General features: G+C 36.2%; 3 protein-coding genes and 2 non-coding genes across 7 annotated transcripts in view; all 5 read left to right on the forward strand.

The window, feature by feature from the left end:
• dctn3 (dynactin 3 (p22)) overlaps positions 1 to 2154 on the forward strand; it is a 4884-nt gene extending 2730 nt beyond the window's left edge. Inside the window, exons 4-7 of the mRNA XM_054621885.1 lie at positions 187 to 270; positions 928 to 986; positions 1076 to 1135; positions 1263 to 2154. Of these exons, the coding sequence (XP_054477860.1) occupies positions 187 to 270; positions 928 to 986; positions 1076 to 1135; positions 1263 to 1349 (290 nt within the window). The 3' untranslated portion in view covers positions 1350 to 2154. The remainder of the gene's footprint in view (positions 1 to 186; positions 271 to 927; positions 987 to 1075; positions 1136 to 1262) is intronic.
• Positions 2155 to 3234: 1080 nt separating this feature from the next.
• On the forward strand, positions 3235 to 22526 carry nt5c3a (5'-nucleotidase, cytosolic IIIA). 2 transcript variants are annotated; one of them, XM_054621320.1, is made up of 8 exons: positions 3235 to 3457; positions 17479 to 17577; positions 17851 to 17920; positions 18388 to 18520; positions 18667 to 18756; positions 19636 to 19798; positions 19890 to 20090; positions 20726 to 22526. In XM_054621320.1, the coding sequence occupies exons 1-8, from the start codon at positions 3320 to 3322 to the stop codon at positions 20825 to 20827; spliced, it is 996 nt and encodes a 331-aa protein (XP_054477295.1). In that variant the 5' UTR covers positions 3235 to 3319; the 3' UTR covers positions 20828 to 22526. The 2 variants fall into 2 exon arrangements, with proteins under 2 accessions (XP_054477295.1, XP_054477296.1); XM_054621321.1 differs by lacking the exon at positions 3235 to 3457 and adding an exon at positions 15153 to 15179.
• Positions 22527 to 23017: 491 nt separating this feature from the next.
• trnap-agg (transfer RNA proline (anticodon AGG)) lies at positions 23018 to 23089 on the forward strand. The gene has a single exon. It is a non-coding gene; the product is annotated as a tRNA-Pro (tRNA).
• Positions 23090 to 24853: 1764 nt separating this feature from the next.
• On the forward strand, positions 24854 to 24925 carry trnap-agg (transfer RNA proline (anticodon AGG)). The gene has a single exon. It is a non-coding gene; the product is annotated as a tRNA-Pro (tRNA).
• A 983-nt stretch (positions 24926 to 25908) lies between these two features.
• The window catches only part of bbs9 (Bardet-Biedl syndrome 9), a 168496-nt gene continuing 167569 nt past the window's right edge, over positions 25909 to 26835 (forward strand). For both annotated transcript variants that reach the window (XM_054621257.1, XM_054621258.1), the window contains exon 1: positions 25909 to 25997. The gene's annotated coding sequence lies outside the window, so the exon portion shown is untranslated. The remainder of the gene's footprint in view (positions 25998 to 26835) is intronic.

A 26835-nucleotide genomic window follows, 5' to 3' on the forward strand; every position in this document is an offset into this window, starting at 1 on the left:
ACCAGGAGGACCCTGTAATGGATAAATCAAACGAAAATAAGTTCTATATACAACTGCAATCAAGTTTATATCATATAGTTGCTTTATATAGGCATTTATTATTAATTTATGTAAGTTATCACATAAAGATTTATATTTATTGTTGAGAAACTCACTGTGATGCTGTTTTGTGTTCTCTGCTCACAGAGGAGGACTTCCTGCTTTCCCAGGCTGCTTTGCTGGAGCAGGTCAGCAACATGCAGCCGCTGCTGGACAGCAACTACATCAGAGGTGAGTTTGTCTAGTTTTTATTATTAAAGCTAAATCTATCAAATAATGTCTTTATTTTGCTGGAAGGAGGTCTGGGATCCAGGACTCTAAAGTCTGCTGCTAAAATCTATCATTATGTGTAGTTTTGTGTGAAATTTAAATCTTGAAAATGTAAAAAGGAAAAGTTCTGTTCATCTTATTTTATGTTGCTTTTTTGTATCCAAAATACTGACGCCACTACTTTCAGTATCAGCCACCTTTTAATACTTTATTTTTTTCAAATCTCTTACACAACAGAAATGCTGTTAATACCACTTATTTACTGTTTTCACAAAGCACATCCTGCTGTTCTTATTAGCAGCGTTTCATTCATTGTGACTTCTAGTTTATGTGGTTTTAGGCTAGTTTTATTAATGGACTGTAATTCTTTCTTTTCCAATAACCATTGTTTTTAGCCTTTATTTGTTTGAAAACATACTGGATCTGTGTTTCTCCGGCTTCACACGTGTCCCTGACAGCATGCTATAGTCCCTGTTTGAACATTATGTCATGCTTAAGAGCGTAAATAATGTAACCGTTTATTTAAAAAATGAATTTCCAGCCTTTGTATTTGGTAATGTGAGGTTTTGTGTTCATCCCATCAGGCCTGTGTTAGCTCTGTGTTTGTGTTTCCTACAGATGTACCAGAACACGCCACCAAGCTCCAGCGTCTGTCACAGATCCACATCAAAGAGCAGGTAAACCCCCCCCCCTTCCTCTGTCTCCATCAGCCTCATTGTGTCTCTCTGTGTTTCATCTGTTGACCCAATGTTTGTCTCCTCTACAGGACCAAACTGAAGCTCAGGCCCTGGAAGTGAAGAAGCTTTTTGAGGAATACAACAAAATGGTACACCTTTATCTTTATTTTAAGTATTTTTCCACAAAAACTGTTCTAGATGTCACATAAATAAAAACATTCGGTATCTCCCTGTCCTCTTGTGAACATAAACTGACCTCTGACCTCTGACCGGCAGATGTTCCTGCTGTCTAAGCAGTTCACCCAGTGGGACGAGACCCTGAGGAAGCTGGAGGAGGGCAAGGACATTCGGCCTGTGGAGTAGCTGCTATCAACACACACACACACACACACACACACACACACACACACACACACACACACACACACACACACACACACTTCTGATGATGATGAGGACTACACTGTGGTCGGAGCTTCAGACATATTCAGCTTGTTTTTTCCCCCAATAAGTCAGGATCTCAACATTTCATTTGTTTATTAATTATCAATCTGTAACCAGAACGTAAGGGAAGGTTATTGTTTGTTTTAGAAAAATAACAAGATGTTTCGAATAAAAAAAAAAAAAACCTTGTCCGTACTGGAGGAACTCGCTCCCGTCATGTGACGTGTGGCTCGGAGACGCTGCTGCTATTTATTTCCAGACAGTGGAGCCTTTTGTGTTTGCGTATTGACTCCACTTGTAACACATTCCAGCACTGCCTCCCTGCTGCAGGCCGGTCACAAGACCAGCCGTCCCAGCCCTCACACACTAACACACACAACACACACACACACACACACACACACACACACGCTCTTCTAGGCTTTAGATTTCCTCTCTGGTTGCCTCGTAACATGACTCATATATTCTGCTTTTACAATAGTCTGTATGTCTCGTGTCAAACAGCATGATTGCGGTTATTACAATAAATATCAATACTTTTACTCTGACTTCTCCAGTGTGTGTGTGATGTCTGTAAACTGTTCAAAGCTGCACACACATTCAAGGGTCTGTGTGTGCGTTAATGCTGGTGGTCTTCAACAGGTTAAAGGTTCATTTTCCAAAGCAACAAAGTGTCCTTGAGCAAGAACCTCAGCCCCTGTTTTCATCCATCATCTCTTTGTTGACATAATGATCATACATTAAAATATAAAAAAATATGGATAATTTGATGGTTTAAGGGTCATTTTTGGACATTTTTCTCATCTTCTAAAGAGACCAGCCAGTGACGTCAGAGGCAGAGAACCAGCTGATAACAGTTGACAAAGATCGTCTGTTGAAGATGCTTCACTCGGTATTTTAAAGAAAATATATATGTATATATATATATGTATGTATATATATATATCTGTGTATATATATGTATATACATACAGTACCAGTCAAAAGTTTGGACAAACCTTCTCATTCAACTACTTTGAAGAATCTAAAAATATAAAACATATTCTGGTTTGTTGAGCATTTGTTTGTTTACCACATAATTCCATATGTGTTCCTTCATAGTTTGGATGTCTTCAATATTAATCTACAATGTAGAAAAAAATAAAAGAAAAACCATTGAATGAGAAGGTGTGTCCAAACTTTTGACTGGTACTGTATAATAAATATAATGTGTATGTATATATATTCATATATATATTTATTCATATAGATATATAAACCTTTGACTGGTACTGTATATATATATATATATATATATATATATATATGTATATATATATATATATATATATATATATATATATAAACCTTTGACTGGTACTGTATAATAAATATGTGTATGTATATATATTCATATATATATATATATATATATATATGTGTATGTATATATATTCATATATATATTATATATATATATATATATACATATTGACTGGTATGTATATATATATATATATATATATATATACACATATGTGTATGTATATATATTCATATATATATATATATATATATATATATAAACCTTTGTCTGGTACTGTATATATATATATATATATATATATATATATATATTTATTCATATATATTCATATATATATATATATATATATATATATATATATATATATATATATATATATATATATATATATATATATATATGTATATATATTCATATATATATATTCATATATATATAAACCTTTGATGGTATGTATAATAAATAATATATACACGGACGGAGTGGGAGGTCCGCTCCGCCGGCTCCGCATAGAGGATCTGTGTTCCGGTCGGAAGCAGCGTGTCGACGGCTCCGCTGAACTCTCGTCAGACGGCGGGGCCTCATGGACAGGACGGCCGTGGTGAAGGTCGGGGCCGCGGCCAGCGCCAGCGTCTGCGCGCTGCTCGGCGGCGTGGTTCTGGCCCAGTACATCGTGGCCAAGAAGAAGCGAGCGGGGAAGAAAACGCGGATCATAGAGATGGTGAGTGAGAAAAACAAGCAAAAAACGAGTAAAATCATGAAATCTCGCGATACGTCAATGCGAACGCGATGATATAACCGGAAGTGGGGTCGTTTTCACCTTCAAAGTACTTTTTTTTTTTTCTGTGACTACTTTACATATCAGTTTAACATTTAATTGTGCCATGATATATGTGGAAATATGCTTTTTTATCTGGTAGATGTTTTTAAGGAATAGTATTAAATATTCAGGAATTTAGCAGGATTTTAACACTATATTACAGAATAAATAAGTAATTAAATACATCAGTATGACTGTTGTACTTATATATATATATATATATATTTTATAGTTTACTAATTATGAAATAAGTCTTTAAAATTATAGTTATTATAGTTATAATAGTTTTTCTGTTTGTACATATAATGTTTCAGTAATTGTGGATTCTTTACTGTTTTTATTGCTTATTTATAATACTTGTTTGTTATTTTCTTTTATCTTGTTTTTCTTTTACTATGTCTCTTGTTGGCACTATACTCTATGCTGCTGTAATCCTGTACATTTCCCCGCTGTGGGACTAATAAAGGATTATCTTATTTTATCTTATCTTAAACACCAACCCTCAAATACCCATGTGAGGATTAATGTAGTTTAACAAAACAGAACTAATATACAGTACCAGTCAAAGGTTTGGACACACCTTCTCATTCAATGGTTTTTCTTTATTTTAATTTTTTCTACATTGTAGATTAATATTGAAGACATCCAAACTATGAAGGAACACATGTGGAATTATGTGGTAAACAAACAAATGCTCAACAAACCAGAATATGTTTTATATTTTACATTCTTCAAAGTCGTTGAATGAGAAGGTGTGAACACACTTTTGACTGGTACTTTTGACTGGTACTATATATATATATATATATATATATGAGAAAATAAATATATAGTACCAGTCTATAGTTTGGACACATATTCATTCATATTTGAAGAAACTAAAATATAAAATATTATATATATATATATATATATATATATATATATACACATGAATATATGTGTATGTATATATTCTATAATATGTTATATTTTAGTTTCTTAAAAGTAGTTGAATGAGAAGGTGTGTCCAAACTATAGACTGGTACTGTATATTTATTTTCTCATCAAGGAGTTTCTAATATCTAACAACACCTACTGGACTTGTGCACTTTTATTCTGAAAAACCAACCCGGAAATGTGGCGCTGTTATTGTTGATGGCTTGGCAGGACTGGACCCGCATGATGCTCTGCGCATGCGCGAATGCTCCACTAAAGCAGCAGCTGTTTTTTTTTTTAGAGGTCATCACAGAAAGAGCAGCAGCTTTTATTGTGAAGGCCCCAGAAGGTTCTGACAGCAGCTGGGCCTCCCTGTCTCTGCTGACCAGTCCACTGAACTGGGAACAGAGTCGGGCTGTGGTCCAGTGTTGAGCAGGCAGCATGGAGGTTATGCAAACTGCAGCAGCACAGGCTGTCCAGCTTCCTAACCTGTCCGACTGGAACCAGAAACATTCCAAAAAAGCTGCAGACAAATAGGGTCAAAAGGTCAAATGTCAAAAGATGTTTGTCTCAGTACAGGCTTGTCTAAAAGAAAGAAAAAGAAATACAGTACTACACTTTGGCACCTCTAATTAAAATAAATGTATAAATAAATATATATATATATATATATACAGTACCAAAAGTTTGGACACACCTTCTCATTCAACTACTTTGAAGAATCTAAAATATAAATGTGTATGTGTTCCTTCATAGTTTGGATGTCTTCAATATTAATCTACAATGTAGAAACAAATTAAAATAAAGAAAAACCATTGTTCTGTGAAATTTGCCACCTCTAATTAAAATAAATTAAAAATAAATAAATAAATTAATGTATTATATATATATATATATATATATATACAGTACCAGTCAAAAGTTTGGACACACCTTCTCATTCAATGGTTTTTCTTTATTTTATTTTATTTTTTTCTACATTGTAGATTAATATTGAAGACATCCAAACTATGAAGGAACACAAATGGAATTATGTGGTAAACAAACAAATGCTCAACAAACCAGAATATGTTTTATATTTTAGATTCTTCAAAGTAGTTGAATGAGAAGGTGTGAACACACTTTTGACTGGTACTGTACATGTGTGTATATATAAGATAAGATAATCCTTTACAGGATTACAGCAGCATAGAGTATAGTGCCAACGAGGTACATGGTAGAAAAAACAAACAAGTATTTTAAATAAGTAAGTAAGAAAAATAAAAAATCCACAATAACTATAAAAGAAATCTCATGTTTACAGAAGCTTTTTTTTCAAAATGTGTATATCTTTACAAACTCTTTGAACATGTGCAAACATAAGGGATAACCTTTTGCATTTTCTCAACAATTTTCAATATATTTATAAATAATGAAATAAGTCTTTACAAAGTCAGTTATTTCATTTCTATTCAACTTCAAACACCAACCCTCAAATTCCCATGTAAGGATTTATGTCTAAAAGAAAGAAAAATAAATACTGTACTACACTTGTTCTGTGAATTTTTTAAAATAATATATAATATATATATATATATATATATATATATATATATATATAAAATATTCTTACCTAATCTTACTTGCAAATCTCATGTTTACAGAAGCCTTTTTTTATCCAAAATTTGTATGTTTGCAGACTCTTTGAACCTGTGCACTAGTGACGGATAACCAGTTGCATTTCTCTATTATTATATTATATTATATTATATACCTTATATATATATATATATATATATATATATATATATATATATATATATATATATATATATATATATATAAACTAACTATAAATGAAACCGTTTAAAAGTACACATTTTTATTTTCTCATGAAGTAGTTTCTTATATCTGCCTCAGGGCTTATAGAAGATATTTGGACTTTGTGTATTCAGGCGTTCCAGGGCGTTTCCGTACAACGTATCTCTACATCTATAAGATTCATGTCTTAATTATTTGGCCCCACCTGTACAGGTTCTTATGTGCAGGCTTTGTTTGCTCAACAAAGACAAACACAAGCTCATTTACCTGAGAGGAATTCTCCCAAATTCATCATCTGTAGGACAAACAGATGATAGGATTGTCAAAGTGGCCACCACAGCAGTCAAATATTCTGTCTGCAGACTGACATTTATGGTTTTATTGCTTCTCATTTCCCTGGAAGGTAGAACCTCCTGTCATTATGTCATCATAAACGTGCTTTTATCAGCGCCGTCTCTCCACGCTCTGACAGTGTGATGCTTTGTTTTACAGCTGCATCTTTGGTTTATGTCAACTTTAACAGTACATTAAGCCGAGAACTTCTCCATTTGAGAAGCACCTTTGTGTTGTTTTTCATGACTCACACCCCTTATAATCTCTTCTGTTCATGTAAAATATTTCCTTTTCTTAGCATTCTGCCCATAAATGCAGGTTTGAGGCTACTTTAACTTCTTTACATCTCGTTGTTTGCATCATTGCAGATTTAGGAACTGAAACCTTTTACTGCCAAGTTTGTGAAAAAGAAGCTTTGAAAAATATCAAAATAACCCGAGAGGCCAAACACACGAAACACAAAACTGTGCACTTCGTGATGCATCTCGGAGTAGATTTGTGATCGTGTTCTAGCTTTAAACAACAGGCTCAACCCATCAGCTGACATCGATATATTTATTAACAACAGAGTGAGCAGGTGAAGATCTCACGACACTCCTCAGATATCCGTCGCTTCTTCTTTCCCTGTCGATGTGATTTAGTTTTATTAACAGAGCTGAAAAAACACAGTAAGGTTGATTTATTTGTGTTCAGGAACCAGATTTAGTTGCGTTGTGAAAGAACAAAGCAGTGCATGAAAAAGAGTGTTATTTGAGTCAAAGTCTCTAAAATGACACAGCAACAAAGGCAGCCATCCGCCTTTTGTTTGCTCTGATTGTTTCTTTTGCATTAGACGTTTTAGTAGCCACTCCGGCTACTGGATTGAGACACTAAACTTGTTTCCTGTCCGACCTTCAACATGGAAACTTTTGACCATCTGCTTCTGATGATGCCTCATTCTACAGAAGCACAAACATCCGCTCTGAGTCTAAAACTGGACGACAGAAAACTCAGTCAGACTTCCATTTTATGTCCTGTGTTGAATCTTTACGGGGACATTCCTCTACAGAGTGAGTTTTGTCGCTTAGACTCCCAAAAACCCAGCTGTGTCATTTCAGAAATACTTGGGCATTGCAGAAAAAACAAAGCACAAAGCACATTCTTTTCCTAATTCCCTCAAAGCCACTTACTGGTTCCTGCTGGTTTGTTACACACTTGTGAACACACTTTGAAATGCAGAGACTTTCAAATGGAACACTAAAGATGTCAGAAGAAATCACAAAAAAGTCCTGAAACTGAAACAACTTATATGAGACACTCTTCATTCAACCAGAGAAGTCTTTTCAAAACACAGCCAGCACACCGGACGTAAAGTATTTGTTTGTATTTGTAGAGCTTGTTCTTAATTGAACTTTTCCCGTCGATGTTGAAACCCTAAACACGTTATGATCTAAATGTTAGTAGTAATCATACATGTATGAGAACATAAACCTATCTTTACATTTCTTCATTTGAGAGACGCTTTTGTCCAGAGCAACTTCCATTTTTCTCCCCGTTGCTCGTACATCAGGAGCAACCTTTGGTTCGGTGTCTTGCTCATGTGGACCAGTTTTACATGTTTGTGTCGTACATGAGGCCTGATCTAGTTCATAAGGCCTGTTTTTAGCTAATCATCTCTTGGAGTTCTTGTGAGCGTGTTTTTGTTGTTTAAACTAAGTATTGGATGAGAGTTTTAGCCGTGAAGCTGAGGAATGATTTGTGAGGAAACATTAACATATGTGTTCTCTATCTGATGCTGTCATCTGGAAGGATTCACATTAAGTCAACAGGATTCCACATTCTCACACTCAAACTTTGAGTCTCTTCGGCGAGCTGAATGCATAGCGCCTTTTCAAAATAAACTCCCATGTTCACAGGAAATCCTACAGTTTTCGCTCGTTACATGCATAGCGCCTTTTCAAAATAAACTTTTAACGCATGTTTACTTAGTTTGTTAGGTTTACTTACACACTAAAACTACTTGGTTAGGTTTAGGCAACAAAATCTCTGGGTTAGGCTCAGAAAAATATGTGGTTTTGGGTTTAGGGAGGTCTGTTTGTTATGTAAAATAACTATGCATGTTATGTAATTGCCGTTAGTAAAATGCAGTAGTTACATAACAAAACAGTAAAAATAAGTAACGTTTACTTGATTTCACACTAGAAAAGAACAGCGGCCTCCTGGATGAAAGTCCTGTGTTTGTTTGACCCATCCATCCTCGGTTGCCAACCCGCCCAAAGCAGACTTATCGCTCTTTATATTACATCACTTCTTCTGACCGTCTAATAATGAAACAGGTTTGTTAACACTGGAGTTTGAAGCCTGCTGTCCTGTGATAGTAAATTCCACATTTATGTAGCTAGCTTGTTAACGTCTACTGGTGCTATTTTTAATTTTTACATGAACTGGTGTGAAGTTAAACCCTTTATCACTTAGCCTCTGTAAATGCTCTGACTCATCATTGATGACTCAGTCCCTTTAAGTGTCTCCGATAGTCATGGCAGTGAGCCGACAGGCACAATGATTTAATCCAGCCGTTAGTAATGGTTTCAGTCATACCAGTGGTTTTCCTGCTCCGTCAAGCCGACATGGCTGCTGGGAAAAAGGGTTCTTGCTGCGTTAGGTGAGGAAGAAACCTGCCTCAGTGTGTCTCACCTTATTGACCTCTGGAGGGCAGAACAGAGCCACAGTTAATCTGCAAAGTCTGGGGTTTATTTGGAGGATGAGATGGATTTTTTTTATGTTGCTGCATTCCAGGAATCAGCACCACCGATGTTTATTTGTGTAAAGGAGGAGAGACAATAAGACCGAAGCAACATATGAGTATTTAGGGTTTGCTATATATAAATACAGTAGTTTCTCTAATGTGATCAGTGGGATGCCTGTAAAGTTTCTGACAGATGATATGGTTTTATTGTTTTCACACAATATAGTGTTATAGTTTAACATGCAGAACAACAAATACATTTCTTGGGTTGATGTCGACTTTGTTCGATTTATAAGTTAGAAGGAAAAAAATGAGAACGACAGAATGCCGACTCAGTGCTGTTTTGTGTCCCTGATCGTCCACAGAAGTAGTGGAAATGATTAGTTTTTCTCTATTTTATTAAGTTGATTAGGGTCTGGCAATTATTCAATATTATTGGCCACAAGTTATTTTGATTCACACTTCTCTTGTGCAAATATAAAAATCCAATTTCACCAAAATCTCTCAGAGCACGATACCTTGGATGAGGACATGCATTATAATTTTGATTAAAGGATTTTGTTTTTGTCACTCAGTCAGTAGTAACAGCATTTCTTTTGACCGTGATCAAAAAGGAAAAAGTCGTAGAAACGGATGTGGACAGCAACGACACTGGAAGTGCACTCGGAGAGCGCAGATATCCACCAACGCTGTTTCCATAAATGAAAAGTAATGCATGCATCAACCTCCTTATTCGGATCAGCTCCAAAATGATATGGATTCAGCCTCTTTCTGCCATGACAGGCACTTTTTCTCCAGGCCATGCTGCTTTATCAGCAGCAACAGATGGCTGTCACCATGATGTTCAAAAAGCCGTTTCCAGTGTGGGAACTTATGACAAGCCTTTAATGCAAAAATGAGTTACTGTGTGGAACATTAATAACACTCAGGCATGTCGAAACATAACCCTGTGTGCCAGAAAATTAATGAGGTTTTGATTGACGTCTGGTTTCAGCTCGGAGGCGTTCACGTACTTTAACGTGTCCCAAAGATGGCTGTTGTTTGGACTGGTGATGAGAACTTGTGTTTGCATTTATCTCTATGTGGCTGATAGGAAACGTTCTCCCCGTCTGTACTGATCATTTACAGAGGAGCTGATGCTGTAAATACCACTTTCATTCCTTCTCATGGTCCACTACCACTGTCAGTAGTAGCAGAAGTTTGAATTAGTAGTTGTAGTATAACTGATACTCGGAGAAGTATTAGTGGTAGTCAAAGTTGCAAAGTATCAGTAGTAGGGCTAAGACCAGCAGTAATAGTAATAGTAGTTGTAGTGGTATCAAAAGTAGTTATAAGATCAGTAGTAGTAGTAACAGTAGTAGTAAAAGATTTGTAACAGTACTAATAGGAAAGTTTTGTTGCTTTGATACTAGTAGAAGTTGCAGTAGGGTAAGGATCAGAAGTATTAGTGTCATCAGTAGTAGTAGTTGTACTAGTTGAAGTAGGACTAGTAGTGGTTGCAGTAAGATCAGAAGTATTAGTAGTAGTAAGAGATTTGAAGAGTTACGAATAAAGTAGTAGTTGCAAAAGTTGCAGTAGCATTAATTGAAGAGGTAGTACTCGCAGTAGGAGTACTAGCAGTAGTAGTAGTACTAGCAGTAGTAGTACTAGCAGTAGTAGTAGTACTAGCAGTAGTAGTACTAGCAGTAGTAGTACTAGCAGTAGTAGTACTCGCAGCAGTAGTAGTACTCGCAGTAGTAGTACTAGCAGCAGTAGTACTAGCAGCAGTAGTAGTACTAGCAGCAGTAGTACTAGCAGCAGTACTAGTACTAGCAGTAGTACTAGCAGTAGTAGTACAGTTGTTTGTCTCGTTAAAACTTGGGTCAGTCATCACTCAGTTTTTGTCCACAGCTCATGAACTGTCAGCTGTCAAGGGGCTCTGCACTTTGTCCCTGATGACCTTTGACCCCCGGAGGTCAAGGCTGGGTCACAGCAGCACAAAGCTTTACCAGAGGTCGCATTTACCGAAAATATCCTCAGTCATTAACGTTACTTTGCTCGACCACACTCTCATAATGTTTCTCCATCCGTCTTTTCTCTCGATTCCCTTTCAGATACACAATCTATGAGCTTGATCTGGATATTAATGATTAAAAAAACACACATACGATATCGGAGCGCTACAGCCGCCTGTGTGTCAGCCGAAAACTAAAATTATGTTAGAAGACAGATGTAATTAATAAAAAAAAAAATCAAAACTAAGAGTATGTATGAACACCGGATCTTTTATGATTACTCTTCTTCCTCAGTCTTATTATAAAGTAAATACTAAAGTGACCGGTTACCACTGCTGTCCGTAACCTTTTGCTCACCTCCGTGTAGATGAGGGCGGGGATCCAGAGGAATGCTGGGAAAAAAAAGGTTGAACAGGCAATTTGACGGCTGTTAGAAGAGTCTGAACAGTCGTCGTTCTGTGTGAGTGAGTTCTGCAGAAACATGCAAAGTAATATTCAAACAAGAACTTATGTAAAACTTTAGTGTTACATTATGAACTCATACACCACCTTCAACAAACAACCTTTAATCCTCCCTCCTTACCTCCTCACCTCCCTATTTGGATCTTTCATCTTCTCCTCTGTGTCGTAATATTGACATCCACACTGTTATTATCAGAGCAGCTCTCCCACGCAGAGGCAATAATTAAGCCACAACAATGCTAATGTGACATGTGACTTAATCACTTAAGGTGTTGCCCTAACAATAATATTGAGCGGTGACTTAATTGCACCTTTTTATTGAGCAGAACATGTTGTGGCTCTGCTTCATTTGTACATATTTGGTTTAGGTTTCGATTTGTTTTTTAGTTTTGTTTGGAGAAGAGACTTTGCAGAACATGAAATATGAAAACTGCATGACAAGCAGGAGGTCAAGGTTGAACCCAAATGTTTCTGAGTCTGATGCAGTCTGTTCTCAGTCGGCTCTGATTTTCAAAATATATTTGAGAGAAAACAGAGGAATTTAAAGCTGATCTCAGCAGATGCCTTTAAAAACAAAATGCCCTGCAGTGCGTCTCATTACACTGAGGTCTGAGCTACATTCATGTACTACAAAAACAAATCCAAATCTTGCATGAAACTCCAGACGCCCCACTGATAATCCTCCCAGCAGTTTGTGAAACAGCTCCAGGCGATTTAAAAACAACCACCGCTGTTGGTGGTTCAGTCACGACGGGTTTGGACCTGCTCTTGTTTTCTTGCACAGTATGTTGATGCCTCGGAGCGATCACCTGCTCTTCATTCTAAGCTGCAGGTGTTTGGAACGCTTTGCCTGGTGGTTCTACATGTTCAAATGCAAAAATGCAAAGACAAGGAATAAAAGATTGCACAGGGTTTCCTCTCTGGGTTCAGCCGGGTTGTGTTCTGTTGTTGTGGTGAAGCGTAATCAGAGAGCGGTGACCTAGTTTTTTGTGAGTCGTGGTATGCGAGGCACTCGAGGCCGGAGGAGGACGAGGTGGTCTCGTCTTCGCCGTCGCCACAACGACACCAACAATCTGGTTGACTTGTTCAGTAAAGTAACTGAGCCGGAAAAGAAGCGTCAGTGTTGCATAAAGGTTCAAATGTTGCACAGATATCTCCTCCTATCACTGATCAGGTTCATCAAGTTCTTGAAAACATGAACTACATGAACCTCTCAATATAAATCTTGTAGCCAAAGTCCTTCAAAAAGGCTCTTTACTGTTGTAATTAGAGAACAATAAGTGGTTTTATGAACTGTAAAATTGTAGATAAAATCCTAATGAAACTTATTCTTAACCCTCTGAACCCCAGAGTAGTTTTGGGGTAAGTTTTTTTTGCAGTATAACACAGTTATAATGACAAAAAAACGTTGACTTTCTTTGATAATTTAATAATAACATAATTTAACAAGAATTGGAACACACTGGAAGCTATATAACATTTTTCCAAGTGCCCACAATTGTTAAAGAAAGAAATCAGGCTCCATGTCAAACTATTTAGCGGAGACATGTAGAATGTATTGATTTTGACAAAAATCACATTTTAAAGCTTCCATTTGGTTTCCTTTCCTTAATGAGGCGTTGCACATAGTGTGTTCCCATCACTGTCGGGAAGTTGAAACCATGCTGTTCAAGCACATTGTTGCGTTTTGGGTACAGCGTGAACTTTGGCGACAAGTAACAATTACAAGTCAATGCAGAATGCTACAATGTAGCGTAACAGTAGCACCGGTAGAGAAGAGTCACAAAGCCAGTGAACTGACTCAGTAATGTTTGCTAGCATTAGCTAGCATTAGCCACCGTACGCTACTGGCCATAGCAGACCAGGTTAAAAGCTGCAAACCTGCTGAGTGTGTTTATATTTTAAAGACAGATTGTGTTTTATTGATAATAAATGTAACTTTTCATTTGTCAAAAGAAAGAAAGTCTTTATTTTTATCTTTTTAAATTACAAAGTCAAACTTAAATCTGTAAATTTATAAAGACATTTAATTGTGTGTACATCTGCGTATTGAAGCAGCAGCAGAAAGATGAGCATTACACACACACACACACACACACACACACACACACACACACACACACACACACACACACACACACACACACACACCGACCATTGTTGGACCAAACAGCCTGACGCTCACGTTGAACCTTGACCCTCGTGACCTTCTGCGTGCGTGTGTTTGTGCGTGCGTGTGTGTTGTACGTGTGTGTGTTTGAAATGTGTGTGCTCAGCAGTAGCAGTGCTGAAAGCAAGTCGACCCTCTTATTGATTTTTTTTTTTTCTTTTTAAAGGGTTTTCTTTTCATGGGGTCAAAGGTCACATTAGTGGATGAAGGGTAGGTTACAAATGTCGCTTTTACCTCCACTGGCCCCATTCCACGTCTATTTATACTGTGTGTGTGTGTGTGTGTGTGTGTGTGTGTGTGTGTGTGTGTGTGTGACATGGGTCAGCTAAAATTGTCTGTGTGTATTTGTGTGTGTATATGTGCAAATTCTTTATTATATGATGTTTAAGTCATACAATGATATTCAACAGGAAATAAAATGTTGTATTTCTTTAATATTCTTCAGTTTATTTCAATATAGTGTCTGATTTCATTCCATATAAAACGAAAGCGTCTTTTACAATCAGTGTCATTATCATAAACAATATAATTTATCTTTTTGTGTAAATTATTTACTGAACCAGTCAGCATCTTAAAAAAAACATTCTATATCTAATAATTCAATATATAGACATCCATAAAATATATGCCTCACATTTTCCATCTGAATCTTGAAAGCAGCTGGTTAACAGGTAAATTAAGTGTATCATTTTAAAACAAAAACCTCTTCAGTTTTGTTGCTGAAACCAAATATTTCTAATTCAATTTCCAAAATGACTTCCATTTAATATTTAAAAATCTTAAAATTCCAATATAGCTTGGCAAAAGTAGTATTAGACCCAGGGCAGAGTATCCTAGAATGACTTTTAGCACATTTTTTGTAAATGAAGCATATAAAGTTACATTTAAAAATGCAGATTAACATCAAACATACCATTTGATTTAATTAAATACAAAAAGACCAGAAGTTCTTCCATCAAACACAACTTTAGATTCTTCATGAGGAACTGGAATTATGTCTTTTTTAAACCCAACTCTCAATAAACAATGTTTTATTTTTGTAATAATATCTTTATTATTCTAAATGAAACATTTAGTGGCGTTTGAGCTGCTCTGTAAAAGGGGGAGGAGTCACGTTGGGTGACGCCCCCCCCTCCCCGGCTGCTGCTGGAGATATAAAAACCCTCTGCAGCCACATAGGCTTTCCCTCGCTCTCGTTTTAGCTGACACAACAGACCCACAGTAAGTTAGTGTGTGTGTGTGTGTGTGTGCGTGGATGGATATGTGTGTGTGTGTGTGTGTGTGTGTGATGGATATGTGTGTGTAGATGGATGTGTGTGTGTGTGTGTGTGTGTGTGTGTGTGTGTGTGTGTGTGTGTGTGGATGGATATGTGTGTGTGTGTGATGGTGTGTGTGTGTGTGTGTGTGTGTGTGTGTGTGGGATGGGTGTGTGTGTGTGGATGGATGTGTGTGTGTGTGTGTGTGTGATGGATATGTTTGTGTGGATGGATATGTGTGTGTGTGTGGATGGATATGTGTGTGTTTGTGTGGATGGATATGTGTGTGTGTGGATGGATGTGTGTGTGTGTGTGTATAAGCAGCTATACTCCAGACTGTAGATGTTTTTGGTTCATAGTAACTGTAAAAAACAAACATTGAGTGCTACAAATTCTTGCTAACAAAGGTGACAAAATCCACCTGAATGTCCTCCTTTGTTATTAGGATGCTTTGACCTTTGACCTCAGTATTTGCTGCCTGTAATAATGACATTGATGCTTTTACTGAAACTCTTTACCTTTTGGTAGATTGTAAAGTTGTAGCCTGATCTCACTAAAAAAATCATGCTCGTAAAAATTGTGCAAAATATATAATATAGATATTATATAAATAAGGCAGAGGAATGTTATGCAGCACATCTGGCAGTATCACTTTTAGTGCCTTGACTTAGGCGAAAAACTAACAATTTATTATCAATTAATGTGCCAATATTTATTTTCTAGATAAATTCATTAAATGTTTGTTCTATAAAACGTCATAAAATAGGGAAAAATGTCCCTCCCAATTTCTCAAAGTCCAAGGTTAGATGTCTTGTTTTGTCATTCCAAAACCAAAAGTATTCAGATTAATGTTAAATAAAAGAGAAATGCAGGAAATCTGCATATCTGACAGGCTGAAAAACAGCATTTTCTGCAATTTTTGCGTGAAAAATTATCCAAATCCCTGCAGCTCTGATCTTGACGGTACTGTTGTATTTAATTGTTGATTGTGAAGTAGTATTTCATGTTTTTCCCTTCTGTTGGAGGAAAACACACTCGCTTGATGATTTTCCTTCGTCTACAAAGTCTTTACTCAGCAGATATGAAGATTAGGAAGTGGTTCCAGCTCTTTGCACGCTGAGATAAGTGTGTGTGAGTGATATGTTTATTAGAGAGTAGTAGGAGAGCTGCAGCTATGTTTTTATTTTTAGTTTGTGTTCTGGGAGTCGTGTTTCTGTTGATCAGAGTGATTCATGAGGCGTTACAAACCTGAGGGTGGTTATGTAAGAAGGTGGTGTTGGTAAAGGTGTGGGTGTGTTTTGAGGTTGGGGAGGTTTCTGTGTGTGTGTGTGTGTGTGTGTGTGTGTGTGTGTGTGTGTGTGTGTGTGTGTGTGTGTGTGTGTGTGTGTGTGTGTGTGTGTGTGTGTGTGTGTGTGTTTAATTATTCAGCACAATGTGCACCTCTAACATATGCACAGCGTGTCTGTTGCCTCTCCTGCAGCCCTCAACTCTCAACGCTGTTACTGTACATCAGAAAAACCTTTTTCATATTCATCATTTTATCTTTAGCTCGATGTTTGCATGTATGGATGTTTTGCTCTTCAAAAAAGAAAATCTGCTAGAGGAACATGACAAAAAACAACAACATCAACTCGACTCATTTTTTTCAAAATAATGCTTTTGTCTGGAGAAAGAAGTTTTAGAGGTCTGTTGATTAAATCAACTCATCAAATAGTTGTCAGAAACGTCTTCAGTCTAGGACAGTTCTTCTTATCTTGCATTACGATAACATCTTGCACCACAAAAAACGTCCTCTTGTGGAGCAATTGGAGGTTTTGAAAGCAGACTGGTGTCGTTACAAGCAGAGCTGAAGTTCACCAGCTCTCTTACTGTTTCTGAGAGATTGTGTGTCCGCTCAGCCTGTTACGCAACACCCACAGATTCCTACAATCAGCTGTTCCATGACTCCTGAAGCCTCCTCCAGGATTGGCATGTGTCCGGACCGGGGTGCACGGCGTGTTAAAATACCCCAGAATGAACAACATCAGTGTGTCAAGAGTTCTTACCTCAAAAACACACTTCAAATTTAACCTCAATCCAAACCGACCCACATTCTCCACACAGATTCCTCTTCTCCCGCTGTCCTCCTCCTCTTCATACCAGAGCTCTCTCTCTTTCAGGAGTCTCTTAAAGCTGAAGTGTTTGTTTCATGCAGCTGTTTTCTCCTCTGAGTCGATGTATAAACCATAATAACCCGTCTTCCTCCCTCCTCTCCCTCCGTCTAGATGCCTCAGTTTGAGAAGACGACGGTGCACATGAGGGACCCCGAGAGGGTGGAGCAGATCATCTGTGGCCTCATCAAAGGAGGAGCCTCCAAACTACAGGTAGAACATCCCAGTCCTGTTCTGGTGAAACAGCGCCACCCGGTGGTACTGCAGCTCACAAGCCTTTAGCAACAACAAGAAAGAGGAAAACTCTTTTTTTCAGGCTCCTCTTGTATATTATCTTGGACATACAGCTACTTTCTACTTCCTGCTTTGTGTTTTCACATGTGGATATGCAACAGAAATGAAAGTCCAGCATCCAAGTGTGATGTGTCAGATTGATGAACTCCTCGCTTTGTGGTAAACAAAATGTTCTCTTTGTCTCCGTTTCAGATCATCACAGACTTCGACATGACGTTAAGCAAGTTCGCCGTCAACGGCAAACGCTGTCCGACGTGCCACAGTAAGTTCAACCACAAAAAACACGTTTATGACCCCTGCTTCACACAGGACTAATATTGACGTAATTTTGTAATTTTTCGGAATTTCTGAGGTTGTCTGAGATCTTTAATCCCTTGCAAATCTGCCAACGTCCTTAATTTGTGAAGAAGAAATTCCACCCAAACATTAGAATCACTTCAGAATCAGCATCTCTGTGATTTGGAGGACTTTGACATCATATTAGAGTATTTTTGACATCACTAATCTCGTTTGAATGCTCTGCAGGAAAGACGGACAAGGGGAGTGATTTCTAAATCACATGACGTCCCTTGTCTAACTTATCCCGTCATATATGGCTTTAAAGTTTAGGGTTTATTCTTCTGACCAAATCTTTTGTGTATCTTAATAACAAATGTCCCTATTTCAACGTGGTTTTCTTGATTGTTTGAAACATATATCATAATGTTCTGGTTCTCCTTCTTTGTTCAGATATCATCGATAACTGCAAGCTGGTGACGGAGGACTGCAGGACGAAGCTGCTGCAGCTGAAGAACAAATATTACCCCATCGAGATCGACCCTCACCTCACCATGGAGGAGAAGTACCCGTTCATGGTGGAGTGGTAAGACACACACACACACACACACACACACACACACACACACACACACACACACACACACACACACACACAGAAACGTTTCATATGTTTCACTCTTTTCTTCCTACACAGTTTATACCTTCACACCTTGTTGTGTTTGTTTGCAGGTATTTCAAGTCTCACACGTTACTGGTGGAGCAGCGGTTGGAGAAAGACAAACTGGCCGAGGTGGTGAGAGAGTCTGACGCTGCACTCAGGTACGTCAGTGCAGTTTACTGTTGCATTGTGGGTATTTAGCAGCTGGTGATGCTCTCATGTAGAAAGTTCAAAACACGAGGTGAGGAGGTTGGAGCTCAGGGCCTTTTTTTATACCCTAAAGAGTCATTGGTCATTTACAAAACACAGTACGATGTGTTTTTGTCTGTAATAGGATGATTTAAACACCTTAATCTAAGTTATTAATTTATTTCTATCGCTGTTTAATATTTGTTTGGGTATTGTGTTGCAAAAATAGAAAAAAAACAGGTTTTTTTTCATTTACCATCCATTCATAAACAACATGCTACATTTTTTTATCTTTAAGTTCAGCTCTTTAATCAAGTTTACCAATAAAGAGCTGCAGGAATGAGTCCCAAAAACAGGAAATGAGTCAGCATTTTTTCTTGCAGTTATGGTTACCTCATCTTAAGCCGCTCATGTGTTTTTGGTCAGATGACGGAAATACGGTCTGTGGTTAAAACAAGCTGAAGAGATTAAAGCACTTTGTTTTACAATATAACATCAGTAGATGTTTCTCTTTTGAATTCAGAAGCTTTTACGCTTCATAAAAAAGTGTCTAAATGTCACCGTGGTGTAGTTTCTTTATAGCATAGCGTTAGCTTTTTCCACTGGTTGCATTCAAGCTTCAAAAACCCTAAAAGTGATGTTTATTTGTGCAGATTATCTTGATGAACAAACGATTAAGTATCATAAACATTTTAGTTTATTTTCTGCAATAATCCAATGTTAGAATTTCACTGTATTTTTTCCATAAACTTGTATATTATACTGTCAAATAAATGTCCTTTTAGATTGTACATACCATGACTAGAATAACTGACTCCTCTCTCCAACGTGTCCTCTCTGCTTGGTTTCAGGGAGGGCTATGAGCAGTTCTTCGACCGCCTGCAGCAGCACGACGTCCCCGTCTTCATCTTCTCCGCCGGTCTTGGCGACGTCCTGGAGGAGATCATCCGCCAGGCCGGAGTCTACCACCCCAACGTCAAGGTCGTCTCCAACTTCATGGACTTCGACGAAAACGTGAGTCCTCCACCGTTATTCTTCAGCCCGATGTCTGAAGAAACATTATATCTGATCACTGTGGTCGCTGGATCTTCTCTTCCTCTCACAGGGCGTCCTGAAGGGTTTCAAAGGCGAGCTGATCCACGTGTACAACAAGCGCGACGGCGCCCTGCGGAACACCGAGTACTTCAAACAGGTGAAGGAGTACTCCAACATCATCCTCATGGGCGACTCTCTGGGGGACCTCAGCATGGCCGACGGGGCGCCCAACGTGGAGAACATCCTCAAGATCGGCTTCCTCAACGACAAGGTACGAAACCACCGCGACGCTAGAAGAAAAGATCCTCAAAAAAACATTCAGAAAAAGTCCGTTGAGTCCACAAACTTAGAAATCATCAATAAACTGAGGTCAGGGAGGATCATAGACAGTCGCCATCTTGGATTTCGGAAGTCATTATAACACTATAATTTACCTTTGCTGAGTTTTTACTGAACGGAGCTTGAACGCATCGTTATGTAACCTCCGCTAACGTTTTCTGTTAGCTCCGTTATTTAGCCAAGCAGCACGTTTTTTTACTATTTATTATTCTTTACTGTGTTACTACTTATTTACTTATTTATAATACTTGTTTTTTACTATGTCTCTTGTTTGCACTTAACCTCTCTGCTGCTGTAATCCTGCAAAGTTCCCCGCTGCAGGACGAATAACGGATTTTCTTATCTTATCTTATCTTATTGCTGCCCACCTTCTGCAAACAGCTAACGCTAACTAGCTCTCCTCTTACCGACTTTAGCACAGATTTGTTATTTACAATGTAGCGTTATCAGGGGGAAGAAGTAGGATACAGATGTGTCATACTAGTTTGCACATGTGCAGTAGCGATCACGCAGGATTTATGTATCGGGTTACGAGTGAAACAGTTTCTCTCTCGTCTCACTCTGCAGGTGGAAGAGCTGCTCGACAAATACATGGACTCTTACGACATCGTCCTGGTGAAGGACGAGACTCTGGAAGTGCCCAACGCCATCCTCCAGAAGGTTCTATAACTCCACCCGCAGCCTTGGGCCCGTCAGACCTTGGGCCCCCCTCCCCCCACCTCCACTTTTTAAAAGACGTTTTACATCCCCTGAACTGTTTTAAACGTCCACACAGAAGCTTCAGTCCGTCTCTGGTGTGTTTTGAATTGTTTCTGACGTTCTCTCTAAGTCGTTTTATGACGCAAAGAATAACCAAAAGTGAGATAAACCCCAAAACACACACACACACACACACAAACACACACACACACACACACACACACACACACACACACACACACAAACTCTTACTCCATCTTTTATAATTTGCACATTATTGTTACAATTGTAGGATTATTTTTGGACTTTGGGGATAATTGTTCACCAGAAAAGCAGACGTCCACTGTTTTCTTTGAGCTGTCTCAACATCTGTCATAAAACATGCGTCTGCAGAACATTAGAGCTTTAGGAAGTATTAGAGTGCATAAACGACCTTGGAAAATGTATTTCCTAGTAGAAAATGAACTGTGTTGCTTAGTGACAGCATAATGATAAAAGACACAGTATTTGTTTTAGGAGGGGGGGGGAAGGATTCAGATTGTCAAAATGCACTTTAAGTTCTCTTGTACGGGGTAAATCAGCCTGCACTTGAATGTAACATTGCAGTCATTTTGATTTTTAGGATGTAGGAACACGTTCTTGCACTGAAGAGCCATGTTTACGAAGCTTTATTTAGACCCTAATGTTCTTTTTTTTGAAAACACACAGAAGAAAAAGCAGCTCTTTGCTCTTAGAAACATTCATGGCATTTTTAAATTTGTGTACTTTGCAAAACTGACTCAACAATCAGCTGTTCTCTGTGCCAGTGTTTCAGGTTGAAGAGGTATAAAGTGATTCTAGAGATGACCTCTAGTGGTCATTAGCAAGAACTACAACAGTAACCAAAGTAAGAGGTGCTGCAAATATTACAATATATCTAGAAGTATATATATATATATAAGTATTGTTAAATGGTATGGTCTCATTAAAACCCAGCAATAGACCTATTTAATTTAATCAACTTCTCGTTCTGTGGTTTAAATGTGGGCTCTACCTCTAACAGTCTCTTCTATGTTGTTCTTTGGGGGAGGTTCAAAGGTAAAGTGTCTCTCTGTTGTGTTCTTTGTGTTTTAAATGTGCTGCTATCACCTGCATGTTGCCTTTTCTCATCGTTGGGTTAATGTAAAAGAACCGGGAGACTAAAATACATAAATATATATATATATAAATATAGTATATCAATAAAACGGGGTATAATGTCATGCTGTATATGTGGCCGTTATATGGAAATGTATTATATTGTTTTATTGCATTTTGGAGGGATCTCCAAAAGCATAGACGGGGTGTGTTGTATTTTTATAAGCAGATGGCTTTCTCTCTCTTTTTTTTTCTTTGATGGTGTGTGATTTGAAAATACAATAAAATGTCTTTTTGTGAACGCAGACTGGACAGAAATCTGAAAAGCCCTGAAAGCTCTTTGACGGTGTTTTAAGGTGCAGTTAAATGTAGAAACTTACAATTTGCAAGTTGCAATCCTCTAGAACAGGACTATTAAATGTCGAAAAGGATTTACACGATATCATTACTTTTATTTATCAGGTGTTTCATCCACTTAATTCACCGAAAACATAGATTCCCTTCAGCTTATTTATTCTTAATGTTGTATTTAACAGTTTCTCAAATCTACGTCCCACAAATCCACATCATTTAGAACAGGAGGAAGAAGGGCTTTGATACAGACCTAGATATAACCATTAATAATAATAATTAATAATAATAACAATGCCTCAAATCATAGTTTGAAATAACTATATCAAAATCAAGATATCAGATAAATATAAAACATGTAGAAAATCCAATATTTCTGCAGGAAGTCCCCATAAAGAAAGTACGTTTGGTACCAGGACTTTTGTATTTGTACTACTTTGACTAATATTATGTGTAAAAAGTGTGTATACACGAGGATGAGAATCAATGGTGTTTACATCAACTTCCTTTTTTGTTTGTATGGGATCATTAACTGTATTAATAAGCAGCAGTAGAGTTCAATGGGACACTGCCAGTGACAGTTTTGGCTGCAGTACCACCACCGTCCACCAGGAAACCTGCAGGAGGAGACAGAAGTTTGGTCAACGTGGCATTTTGGGGATTCGACATCTGTGATTTTGCATAAGTGAGCATGGCTCGTTGGTCTAGGGGTATGATTCTCGCTTAGGGTGCGAGAGGTCCCGGGTTCAAATCCCGGACGAGCCCTCCCTTTTTGCTAAAGAGACCCACTATGGTTTAAAATGAATACAAACTGGTCATTTATTAGTATTTCTCACCAAAGATGTGAAGTTAAGTAATAAAGATGTGACAGATTAGCTTGAACCAGATTGATTTATTTCAAACATGTAACAACTAATGAGAAAAAAACAAAACAGGAATTACAAATAACATGTAAAGTCAACATATGAAGCAGCCAAATAAATAAATAAATGAATATTATACTTTCCATAAAAGAGTTGAAAGACTTTTTAAAGCCCTACCCTTTCATTAAATTAAATTAAACGGATTTTCTTATCTTATCTTATTTTTAAATTCTTTAATTAAATTAAACATAAATAAGTTAAATAATGAACTTATTGTTAATCACATATGCATGTCAACAATCAGCTAAATGTATAAAACTAATAAATACAAAAATATATATACACACACATTTTCTTCCTATACAAGCACAATTTTGTTATTTTATAAAAATAAAAATAAATCTCTACAGGTTATAAACTCCATTCTCTGTCTGGGATTTTTTGCATGTTGCCAGGAAGTAAATTACTTCCATCATGTGTGCATTGTTTACTATCCTGTGCTTGAAGAGTGCAACGTGCTTTAATTCATATACTGTAATACATGAGAACAATATAAAGTCTCACATTACATTACTGCATATTAAGATTACTACTTGTTTATCCCAACAACCCATTATAGTCATGAATACAACAGTTTTATTTATCATATTATAAACATGCAGTACCAGTCAAAGGTTTGGACACACCTTCTCATTCAATGGTTTTTATTTTTTTTTAATTTTTTTCTACATTGTAGATTAATATTGAAGACATCCAAACTATGAAGGAACACATATGGAATTATGTGGTAAACAAACAAATGCTCAACAAACCAGAATATGTTTTATATTTTACATTCTTCAAAGTAGTTGAATGAGAAGGTGTGTCCAAACTCTTGACTGGTACTGTGTATATATATCTATCTATCTATCTATCTATCTATCTATCTATTAAGATAATTTTTATATTTTTCTATATATGTAGATAATAAGATATTCTTTATTAGTCCCAAATGGAATTATGGGACATTTACAGGATTACAGCAGCATAGAGTATAGTGCCAACAAGAGACATAGTAGAAAAAACAAACAAGTATTTTAAATAAGTAAGTAAGAAAAATAAAAAAATCCACAATAACTAAAAAATCTCATGTTTATATATATATATATATATATATATATATATATATACAGTACCAGATCTATCTATCTATCTATCTATCTATCTATCTCTATCTATCTATCTATCTATCTATCTATCTATATATATATATATATATATATATATATATATATATATATATATATATATATATACAGTACCAGACTATCTATCTATCTATCTATCTATCTATCTATCTATATATATATATATATATATATATATAATAAAGAAAAAAACCATTGAATGAGAAGGTGTGTCCAATCTTTTGACTGGTACTGTATATATATATATTTATATATTTATACAGTATCTGATGAAAGAATAAAATAAACTTTAGTTAATCCTTTTTTTCTGCAGTTTAAGTGGAGAGTTATTGTGATCACCTGATTCAACAGGAGGTTGAGTCTCCTCTAGATGGCGTTCAAACTCCAGGAAAAAGAATCTGGAGAACTCTGTGAAGATGCAAGAAAGACAACAATGTTCCTGCAACGTGGCATGGGCAGTAAAACGACTCTCTACAGGTGGCTCGTTGGTCTAGGGGTATGATTCTCGCTTAGGGTGCGAGAGGTCCCGGGTTCAAATCCCGGACGAGCCCACAACTTTTCAACAAAAAGTACAGAACATATAATTAAATAATATAGCAACTTATAATGTGTTAATAGGAAAGTGTAAAATACAACCTACCTTGTACATGAATTTCAAATCCTTATCCTTCCTTCTCTCATTTGTTAAGCAGAGTTTTCATTTTTAGTTCTACTTTAATATATATAATGTGTATTGGTCATATATTAAGCTTATATTTTAGATGCATTTAATCTACATTATACCTTAGGAAATGCTTAGTTTTTGTCATAAGCAGCTATAAATGACTAATTGACATATTATATATATGACTCATTTCCATTTATATGAAAGAATTATAAAAATTATATTCAGATGATGTAATAAATATATAGGATTGTTCTTTGAGATTGGAACCGTATCAAAAACACGTTAATTAAAATGAGAAAGAAAAAAAAAACAATAATTGCAACAATTAATTTGAATAAAAGATGAGAAGGAATAAATATATAAATAAAATAATAAAATAAAAAATATATATTATTATAAGAATTTAATGTTATAGAGTTTGTTGCTGTATATTCAGACACTGTTGTAGCTAAAATCAATTCATTTTGTTATATAATCACTTTTACAAGGTTAAATAAATTTGAAGTTCTATTTATTGATATCAATAATATCATAGTAGTGTAATATATTTAAACTAAACACGTTAATTAAAATGAGAAAGAAAAAAAAACCAATTAATTGCAACAATTAATTTGAATAAAAGATGAGACGGAATAAATATATTAATAAAATAATAAAATAAAAATAAAATAATTTAATATTATAGAGTTTATTGCTGTATATTCAGACACTGTTGTATAGCTAAAATCAATTAATTTTGTTATATAATCACTTCTACAAGGTTAAATAAATCTGTAGTTCTCAAAAAACTCATTTTCCCAGCACTCCATCTGCTTCCGGTCATGCGCACTAGCACCCTGCTCCGTTGAGCGTCGGTGCCATGACAACCAGGACTATGGCTGCGAGCAGGAGGCTGAGAGGTGTGAGCGCGAGGAGCCGCACGCCAGCTGTGTAGGAGCGGGCTCGAGCGCGTGAAGGTGAGAGAACCATGGCAACGGAACCTGAGCGTTTTATTGTCGCCCATGACAACGGAGGAGACGTTGCCCTTTGCCAGCTAGCTAGCTAGTTAGCTAGTTAGCTTGGAAGGCTAACCAGCTGATGAGCTAAAGTTAGCTTGAAGCTAATTAGCACGTGTGGGAGGCTGTAGCTGTAGCGACGCGTCACTGGGGGGGTTAGTGACGTCATCGTAGAGGACGAGCTGACCACAGCCTGAGAGGAACGCGTCACAGCTGTCACAGTGACACGTGACCACCAGCTCATCCTCTGAGTGTTATGATTTATATTTATTTATTTATATATATAAATATATATATATTTATATATATATATTTATATTATATTTATATATATTTATTTATATATATTTATATATTTATATATATTTATTTATTTATATTATTTATATTTATATATATTTATATATATTATATTTATATTTATATATATAAATATATATTTATTTATATATTATATATTTATATTTATTTATTTATATATATTATATTTATATATATTTATATATGTATATTTATTTATACATATTTATTTATATATATTTATATATATATATATATATATATATATATATATTTATATATATTTATTTTTATTTTTATATACGGTATATATATTCATAAATGTATATATTTATATTTATATATTTATATATATATATAAATGTATATTATATATATTATATATATATATATAATATATATATTTATATATATATATATATATATATATATATATATATATATATATATATATATATATATATATATATATATATATATATATATATAAGAATCCCAG

Source organism: Anoplopoma fimbria, chromosome 20, assembly GCF_027596085.1.
Source record: "Anoplopoma fimbria isolate UVic2021 breed Golden Eagle Sablefish chromosome 20, Afim_UVic_2022, whole genome shotgun sequence".
Classification (NCBI taxonomy): Eukaryota; Metazoa; Chordata; class Actinopteri; order Perciformes; family Anoplopomatidae; genus Anoplopoma; species Anoplopoma fimbria.